General features: G+C 41.4%; 1 protein-coding gene across 1 annotated transcript; it reads left to right on the top strand.

The window, feature by feature from the left end:
• Window positions 1–5,940: 5,940 nt before the first annotated feature.
• Window positions 5,941–9,928, top strand: hoxc3a (homeobox C3a). The gene is made up of 3 exons (XM_066672305.1): window positions 5,941–6,036; window positions 6,225–6,462; window positions 9,402–9,928. The coding sequence occupies exons 2-3, from the start codon at window positions 6,351–6,353 to the stop codon at window positions 9,926–9,928; spliced, it is 639 nt and encodes a 212-aa protein (XP_066528402.1). The 5' UTR covers window positions 5,941–6,036; window positions 6,225–6,350.
• The last annotated feature ends 288 nt before the right edge of the window (window positions 9,929–10,216 follow it).

Genomic DNA, 10,216 nt, shown 5'->3' with positions numbered 1-10,216 from the left:
AAACCCATGTACACCACGACAAGGTGGTAACAGACTTGGCAATGGCAACCCACCCACAGCCCCCTTCGCTTTTTCCTCTCCTGGTTTTTAGCGACTTATTTTGCATGGAGCTTTATCTCCTGTTGTTTTGGTGGGTTTTTTTCCAGCGTCGTGTTGTTATGGATGATTTCTGCGGCTGTGTGTGTCAGCAGCCAGAGGAGCGCAGAAGGTAAGGAGGAATTCTAAAAGGCTTGACACCCAGAGCGACCGGCGCGCTTTTGTGAGGGAAGGAGAAAAATGATTTATGGCCCGCGTCGCGGTTCAAACAGAGTTCACGGAGAATTGGAGTATACTCGCCGAGGCGCTGAGTTATGGTCGCGCTGAGCCAGTACATCAAAGATTCCCTGTCACGTGCGCTCAGTGCGCGCGCCGGCTATAGAGGCACGATCACCGGAACCCACCTTAATGAACCGAAATCCCATCAGCACCTACGACCAGACTACCACCCAACACACACCGGAACCATCCCGTTACGTGCGTGCGTACGCCAGTCAGCCATAACATTACGAACACCACTCCGTACTCCATTCTGTCAGATCCACTGACCACGCAGGAGCGTATTGCAGTTCTACAATTATGTAGTGGTTGTCCATCTGTTGCTCTGCATACTTTGTCAGCCCCCCCTTTCACTCTGTTCCTCAATGCTCAGGACCACCACAGAGCAGGCATGATTCTCGCTCTCAGCGCTGCAGTGACACTGACAACCCTCAGACAACCAAAGTATGCAGAGCGACAGATGGAATACACTCTGTGACTGTAGAATTGATAAATTCATCACATACCCTGTGTCCAAAATGACTCTCTATTCACTATTCCCTATAGTATTCACTACATGGTGCACTATTACAGGGAACTGAATTCAGGAGAGTGGTGAATGATGGGGTTTTTACCAAACAGCGCAGTGAATTATGGGTAATCTGATATTTCCTAGTGTACATGGGTTGTACACTATTTTTTGCAGTGCATTGTGGGATTGTTTGAGTGCACTGAAAATTGTCCACTATGTTTTCAGAAACTACTACAAAATGGCGCAACCCCAAAAAGGGCATAGTTTCGGACACAGCATAGTCATTGGTGCAGACAGATTAAAGAGTGGGCGTGGAAACATGGAGGTGGTCTTAATGTTTTGGCTGGTAATATAGAACTGCTTAAGCTTGGCAGAGCTTAACACCTGTCATAATAATATCATTCATTAAAAGTGGTGATCAACTGATTATTTTAAAGATAAAATAAAATGATATATATTTATATATACAGCATAAATTTCAGCTGGTGGAAATTAATTTGATGATTTTTCCCACTTGTAGTTCAACCTATAAACAACCGGAAATGCAGGAAATACAGTTCAAATTTACCAACTATTATTATTGATTAATATTTAGATATGAAAAGACACACTTTGGTTTACAGAGACTTTATTATATTTACTTCAGTGTCTTGATCTACTCTGTAAACATGGAAATATTTCACCCAAGTATTTTTAGGAAAAAAATAAATAAGTAAATAAAAAATGTCAGCGTCACGCTTTTTGTTGCATGAAGCAAACTTAAAACACAACATTCTAAACCCTTCCACCTGAACCCCAACGTCCAACCAGCCCTAACTCTACACGTCATACTGGTAGCTATAGCAGCAACGTGCATTTCACGCTTCTGTTGCGCAAACAGTTGACACTGACATATCGCTCAATTTGAGTTCATTTTGTTACAGGTTTCAGACGTCATAACGGTTTGAACAAGGAGTCGGCTCCTTGAGTTAGTCCTCTTGTCGCGTACATTAATATTAAATTAGCGTACAATACTTTTTAGCCTACACCATTAGCATTAATAGATATGTTGAAATAATCATAACCAATTAATTAAAACTGTTTTTTCTGGGCTCAGTCCAGTCTAATGCTAACTGCACCCTTTAAATCGATGGTTCTACAATGGTTCTACAAGAACCCTGAACACTTGAAGTACCTTTTGCATGATTTTGCATCATGAAGGGGTTCTTAAGATTGATGGAGAGTTCTCTTTGTAGCACCTTTTTAAAAAATGTTTTACGTGGCACCTAAAAAGGTCCCTCTCTTCACGATATTCAGCTTGTTACGATAGAAGAACCATTTTTGGTGCCGTATAGAATCCTTTTCATAAAGGTGCAATATAGAACCATCTATAGGACATTCTCGATTAGTCTGAAGAACCCACTGTGTACTGTGCAAAGGACTCTTTAGTCTTGCAAAAGGTAAAAAGTTTTTTAATAGAGCCATTTTCTTTACTAAAGAACCCTTGTAGAACCATTATTTTTAAGCGTGATTTAAGGTAACAGCTGTTTGGCGTAACACCAGTGGCGGGTGGATTTTGAACCTATAACTTAATTGTGTTTAATGAAACACACAGCTGTTAATGGCAAACCTCACAATTAGTATTTAGATAATGTTATGACTCAAAATGATCTTAATCTGATGAGAGACTGGTTTTGAAAAATGATAATAGAATACCCACAAAATCGCTACGAATGGGAAGCTCCTACTCAATCAAAATTCTACTAATCCAGTTGGTTGGTATGTTTTGGGAATTTTAATCACTACTACTACTACTACTAATAATAATAATAATAATAATAATAATAATAATAATAATAATAATAATAATGGACATTCCAGTAGAAAGTCTGTATCCTGTAAGTAGCCCAGCGTCATATTAAGTGCATAAGGGTCTTTAATTCATTTGTGGAATGAGTAGGCCTTAGCTCGCATTCACTGCACACTGGCGCGCGGTAATATTTCATGTTAATGGCGCTGCAGCTCGGCAGAAGCCGGACTTGTAATATGCATAGTGAATGCTTCTATTTGACAAGCCTTGTGACAGCAATTCACTGAACTCTAAATAACAAATCGTTCTTAAAACAAGATTGATTTTAGAGTTACAAATGAAGAGGATAGGGGCACGACTCCCCCTCTCTCTTTTCCCTCTCCATATTCTTCCTTAATAAAGGCTTTATGAATGGTCCGTTTTGTTCCGACTGGGAGAACTGCGTTCGAAATGAAATAAATAGTGCGAAGGCCGTAGAGGTTTAAAGTGGGGGAAATACGAGTCGCTGTTGGGCTGTTGGTGTTTTATTCCGACGCTGTGCACCGTGGGTTAGAACGATCCGCGGTAGCGTTCACAGCCAACACAGCGGACCTGAATGAAAACCCACAGCGTTTAATTAACACCTACGGTGTTCGTTAAATGGGGAGCTCCCATCCATTTTTCAAAATGCGGAGCTAATCGTAGAGATGTAAACAAGGGTGGTTCGATTTGATTTGATGAGAGCGGGTGCAGTGTACAGAAATTGATTCTGATTTCTTCCCAGTGGCACTGAGAGGAACCAGGGGTCATGTTTCCACCAAACAAATATGGCCGTTCCTTTCCAAACCCTATGACCGTTTTAATTTGAAACGTAAGTAATGGCAAACTGCTCTGGGGGAATAAAAAAATGTAAATTTCCATAATAGACATGTTAAAAGGTGGCTGTACAGTGCACTGTCAGAAAAATACTGTCACTGTGGTGGTACCTTTTTAGTACCTCAGTTTGGGAACATAATTGTACCTTGTTATGAACTATTTGTACATTTTAAAGACGTCGTATGTTCTTCGGTAATGACTGGATTTATCACAACTGCCTTTACGCTGTTTGTACCTTTAGTGACAATAACATACATCTACCGTATCTTTTTTTTTTTTTTGGTGGGTGTGAGTGTGGGGGTGGAGGGACCAAATTTGCCATTATCTCTATTTACATCTAAAGTAGCTATAGTATGTAAACACAATATATACATTTTGGTATGTGATATTAATAATAGTGATAAGTAATTGCTAATTTGATAATAATAATAATAACATAACGCATTTCTTTGGGGACTAATTTGTCTCTCAGTATGTACCCCTCCGCCGAAACGATCATCTGTCTACAGTGTTTCTGCAACTATTCCTTGTATTAACTCTTTGTGAGGTGATTTTAGAGGCATTAAACTTTTCTGGCACCACCCTGACCCACTCATTTTCTCTAGAATAGAGCACTTCACACCAAACCACTCTCAATGACTTGGTTAAGGCTACGTTTTAATGAATGAAATATGCTCAAATTCGGATTCTTCTTGGCTGTGGTCCCGGTGGTAGATCCCAGAATAAGTCACGTCACGTTTTGTTTCTATTTTTTTTTGCCAAAGTGCAGTTCCACAGCCCGTCTACAAGCTATTGACTGTTTCTTTTTTTTTGACGTAGTCTTTAATTCAGAAATCTCCCTAAGCAGAACATGTAGATAAGTCTTTCTATTAATTTAAGCCTTCTTAGAGATGCCCAAACTAGCTCTCTGAGAGTTGGAGTTAATACTCCACACTGAGGAGGAGGGATAAAGCAGGTTAGAGCCTCCATTAATCACAAGTTAGTGGAGCTTTCAGCAGAGCTTTTCCAGCTTTTCCAGCTCAAGAAAAGGGATTGTGAGCTTGCGCGTTTTCCGTTGTACTTACACTGATGGAAAAAAATATTATATATATTTATTATTATTATTATTATTATTATATACGATAAACATTATACATAATATATATATATATATATATATATATATATATATATATATATATTTAAATGCAATGTTTATAGAGAGGTCTAAAAAAAGTAAAAACTTTGAAGCAGTAAATAGCTCTATCCATGGGCACGTGACGTCACAGGGCTTAATTTTCATTCCATTAATATACTCCTACTTTTTTAATATCAAAGCCCATTCATCTAAATGGCTCAGGTCCAAGGGCGCAGGACTCACTGAGTTCCAGAAAGTATCCTTCCCCTAAATCTCTTCATTTGAATTATGATCTGGCTGCACGAGCTCACGTCCTTTGTTCTGGGCTTTGTTTTTAACGATTATCATCTCCCCCCACGCCCCCCCAGAAAATATTGAGGAAAAAAAAGAGATATATATCAAAAGAAGAATTTCACCGCAGTCGCCAAACCTTTTCTCCGGCAGCAACAAGAATCAAGTTTGAAAGTAGCAGTTTTTCACGGTTTTTAAAAATGAATATGAACGCTCGCTGTTTTGTGCATTGTTCCTGACAATGATTGTCAAATTCCCTTTGTTTGGCCACACCCAGTGGTGCCGCTGACGTTTTAGTTATTTCAGGTACAAATTAATATTAAAAGCTACAAAGAAAAAAACGAAACTGTTAAGGCGTCAGGGGGCCGATATCAGACAAACCTTACAAACGCTTATCAAGTATTGTGATATTTTAATAGATCGTAAGTATTATTTTATCGTCAAATATGGGCTACACTTGGTCGCATCTATCAAAGGTGTATGAATAAAAGACACACAAACTGAAACGAACTTTAATCAAGATACGATTTAATTACGAGCGAATAAAAAACAGATTTTTCTTGTCCACAAAATAGAAAAAAATGTAGCAAGGAAAACAACATACTAAAAAAACATGATACGGTATATTAGGAATATATGCGTTTGTATTTCAATATACATACCATAATATAAATGACAGACATTCTAAACTGTTCAGTGTCAACTCGTTCGTTTACGTTCACGGAGATGCACTATTTTTGCGTTTTGCAAATCCACGGTTGAAAATAAGAATAGACTCGATCCCAGTGAATGATCCACGCATTGTTTTTCTCTCGGTTCGTATGGTTTCCTCTCTCTCTCTCTCTCTCTCTCTCTCTCTCTCTCTCTCACTCTCTCTCTCCCAATCTCTTCCTCCCTCTCTCTCTACCTCTCTCGCCCCTTCTCTTTCCATTTCCCTCAGCTTGTTTCCTAAAGCCCGGTAGTTTGTAAACTCTAATCCACTTTTCTGCTTGGTCTACAGGTCAACCGCCGGAGGAGACCGAGGTAAAGTCATGGAGACGGCGGCGTTGTGTTCCTCCGGCGAGAAGTTGCTCCGGCGTCGTCCCACGCGCAGGGCTATTGGAGGACGGCCTCACGTGACTCCAGGGTTCACGCGCGCTGCCAGACTATTAAATACGTGTGAGTGCTGACTACTTTACCGAGATTAATAATCCGGCTTGAGTAATTAGACGACTAACGCTTTGGAAATGCAAACGCTATCACGCCACGAGGGGAACCCTGATTATGGTTCTGTGTCCAAAATGCTTTTCGAGCCACTTTATCTCGCTCCCTCGCACCAACAGTGTTCTCCTCCCTGTGTCCTGCAGGAGGGCAGTTCTGCGCTGGAGCCTGGGCACGGTGAAGGCCAAGTGTGGGAGCCTGTTTTCCTTCAGAATTCCCACAGGTCTTGTGGTGGCCTTGGCCAAAACACACCCGGGGTTGGACCTCACCACATGGACCGCAACAGAACCAACGGGATCATGTCTCAGAACATCTTCTCCAGGACCGTGTACCCCTGGATGGCTCACCAAGCAGCTCATGGCCCTCCGAGCGTCTGCCAATCAGGTTTGAACACTTTGCTGTGGAGAATGAATGAATGAATGAATGAATGAATGAATTGCATTTATATGTGCACCTTTAAAATGGTGCATTAGTGGGGTCCTGGATAATGCTCCACTGGCTTGGTCCACAGTCCTCAGTGGTTCTGATAAACTTCAAAAACATGCCAAAGAGTGTTTCATTACTGTTTACATGATCACAACTTCCTCGGTTCCACAATGGAACCCAATCTAATACCTTTTATTTAGAAGGCTACATTTAAAAGGTCTTTAAGGTGGACAATGATGAACGGTTCTTTGAAGAACTTGTTTCTATAACAGTGTAATTATCACCAAAACAGTTGCTGGGGTACAATAACCCCTTCGTTCATAGAACCCTTTTTGATAAAGGTTCGGTGTAATGTACTGGATTAGATAGAACCGTGTGTTCTATGTATAACAATGTAGTTATTTTATATGGTTCCATATAGCACCAAAATGGGTTCTTGTACAAAGTCCAGCTTGTTAGAATCAAAGAACTGTGCTAGATAGAACAATCAAAATGGATCTAGAACATTTGGATGTAAATTTAACACATACATTTTTTTTTCATGACTGCTTTGGGTTCTACTCTATGATCCCGTTGTAATAGCGGTTCCACATGGTTCCACTACTGAGGGCCAAGCCATATCAAGTCAAGGCAAGTAGTCATTGCTGTTATTCTTAAACAGAACTAGTACACACTGGAATAAAATGTCCTTCAGGCCCAACAGTGGGAGTCGAAGAACCCTACCTAGAACCTTTTTATTTGGCTATTTGAGTAGGTACAGAGTGGTAAATCCTATCTCTGATTCATCTCTTAGTCAGTGAGCTATCGAGGCAGGCTGGGGTTGACTCCAGTATGATTTGTCACATATGCAGTGGCGTCGGCTAATTGACAAGCAGTAATTCATTAGAGAGCTGAGCTGTTAATCACAAGTCTTTATCAATGAATCCATACTCATTTTCCTCCTCTTTCACTACGTCCAGTGATCTGCAGTGATGTTGGGCTCTTGTAAGTTTAAGCTCAATCTTTCTTCAAAAGTGGGGCAAGTGGCTACAACTAGGAGTAGAAGGTCATTATTTATAATGAACAAGGCACGAACAAAAAAAAAACGCTTTATTTCACATTCAACGAAATGCTCATAAGATGAAGGAGGAGCGTAAAAATCTCGGGTTATTGTCGAGGAGGCTGAGAGGGACGCGGGGAAATGGAGACGAATCCCTGAGATGAATTTGTCCCCATTCTAAGCACTGTAGGAGAACAGTATATTTGAACGTATGGCCACCGAGGAGCGGGCGGGACAGGCAATTAAGTAACGATGGAATGCTTAAGTGTTCTCACTCACTGAAATAATTAAAAACACAATTATTAAACATTTCCAAAATATACAGGGATTTTGATTTGTGGGACTGCTCTCCCCTCAAAGATTAGTTTGTGTGTGTGTGTGTTTAATGTGAGGGAGAATACTCAGCTTGCTTAAGTTTAATAAGTAAAAAAAAAAACGTACACAGAATAAATCCTTTATGGAAATGACTACCTCGAATTCTCAGAGTGGGAGTTCAGCACAGGCCCGAGGAGCTCGCTGAGGCTGTTCAGCCTGTTCCATTCTCTGCAAACAGCACTGAACCCAGGTCAGAAATAAAGGCCAATGAGGGAAAAACTGATGTAGCCTATTCAATGCGTCTGAACCCGAAGTGTAATCGAGATTCGTATGGGAATGAGCAGGGAAGTAGACAAGTTGAATAAACAATACCCTATTGGATGTACACGGGTGTCCGAACATGGTCCACATTCATTTCTAATATGCTTCCATCAATACCCAATGGCTCTGCTGTTTATAACCACCTTCCTCTTATTCCTACCAAGGTTCAGGTACATATTGTCTTTGCCCAGTGAAAAACACGTATCTCCGTTTTTTGTAGATATTTAATTTACTAAAATTTATCGTTTGTGGCTGTGAAAATTTGGTACCACTTTCGTATGAGACTTCACTTCTAAAGGTTTCTATATGGTTTACGAATCTACTAATAGTTAGTAATTATGTTGTTAATACATTACTTTTCATAAATAATCAGTTATAACACATAGATAGGGTAGGGCAACTGTGACCTGCTGTTTGCCAAATAGTGAACCCACATCCATTGACGGGGTTAAACCTCAGATCTCGCCACACACTGACCATACGTTGTCTTCGCCATCAGTTGGCATTAACCCTGTCAACTCCAGCACGTATTTGTTGATAAGTTTAAATATTTAATGAATTAACCGCCAACAGAGTGTCTTTTTCAGACACTGCTGATAATGTAGTGTGCCTCAATGTTTGAAATGACTAAAATTCACATATTTTCAGTACGTTCTCTGACACAAAAAACGAGGCCACTGTTGCACTTCCTTTCGCTGTGTTTTAAAGGATAATTATTGGCTTTGAATGTGTTTACAACCTAATGAATAACCATTTATTAAGCAATTTATAAGCCTTTATAAGTGTAGTCTTATTTTAACGTGGTACGGAAAAGTTGAATCAAAATGTGAATGAGGTCCATCTATTGTTCTCTGAAACAGAAGCAGTCTTATTTGACCAGTGGTTCTGAGCAGGTAGTGGAAGTTAGTGACTGGGTTATTACTACATTGAACAGACAGGTGAATGGCATTGTCATACATTCATATGGGGGTCTATTTCAAATACTGTAAGATCATCTTCACTGTGCATTAAACTCTTATGTGTATTATCCATGAATCCATCCTCCTTGGTCGTTCCTCATGAACATATTTTGAGGAACAGCTGGCGAACTGGAATCCGAACCTGATTGAGGGTCCCTGAGGGGGCTTTTCAAACCCGTCCTGTGGGATTCAGAGCATCTACTAAGACGAGGACTTGATCCGAGGGTGTATTTTTAGAGCTCTGTGTCTTTGTTTCCTCCCAGGTGCCAGAGACGATGCCTGTTCTCCAGAGACGACGAGGAAGAGTGACAGCGGCTCTGGTGGGAGGCGAGTACGTGCCGCTTTCAGCTCCTCTCAGCTGCTGGAGCTGGAGAAAGAGTTTCACTTCAGCGCTTACCTGTGTCGCCCACGGCGACAGGAGATGGCCTCGCTGCTGAAGCTCACAGACCGGCAGATTAAAATCTGGTTCCAGAACCGCCGTATGAAGTACAAGAAGGACCACAAGGGGAAGGTGGGGGGTTGGCCATCGTACTTGTGCCGGGCCATGGGTCCCAAGACTTCTGGTGGCGTGGTGGACAGCAGACCTCAAGGCCACCTCCGGCTCTCAAACTCTGGACAAAGCAGCTATACGGACGCTACCTACAAAGGCTGGCTCCTACTTCCAAAGGCAGGCTCACCTGTAGCACTGGACTTCAACAGGGGTCCCAACCTAGTTGACTCACCTTTAGCTTCGGTTTCCAAACTCCGTCCGCAGGAACAGGGTGAAGGGGGTCTATTATCCTACATGTGACCGCCCCACCACCCCCACCCCGCCCCTCCCACACGCCAACACCACCTCCACCAATGTATGCAGCAATATATATGTTCCATGTAAAGGTTTGCGTACACTGGCTTAAGAGCAACTCTCATGTACTTGTTTAAATATTTTTCGTCAATTTGACCAGAGACTGACCCAGGAAGGCTTCAACACACTCAGAGAATCAACACAAGCCAACACATGACCATGTCCGTGGCCCGGCACTCCTTCAGCCCTATCTCTTGCTGACAATTTGCCCATGCCCATGCCATCCTCTGATTA

Source organism: Hoplias malabaricus, chromosome 5 (assembly GCF_029633855.1).
Source record: "Hoplias malabaricus isolate fHopMal1 chromosome 5, fHopMal1.hap1, whole genome shotgun sequence".
Lineage (NCBI taxonomy): Eukaryota > Metazoa > Chordata > Actinopteri > Characiformes > Erythrinidae > Hoplias > Hoplias malabaricus.
The sequence above is the reverse complement of the archived record's forward strand: the minus strand, read 5'-3'. Positions and strand labels throughout refer to the sequence as shown.

What these genes read in the sequence shown, in the direction of transcription:
- hoxc3a (XM_066672305.1), top strand. Translation starts at nt 6,351, where the DNA reads ATGGACCGCAACAGAACCAACGGGATCATGTCTCAGAACATCTTCTCC. An exon ending in TCCGAGCGTCTGCCAATCAG is followed by an intron (nt 6,463 to 9,401) that starts GTTTGAACACTT and finishes GTTTCCTCCCAG; the next exon opens with GTGCCAGAGACGATGCCTGT.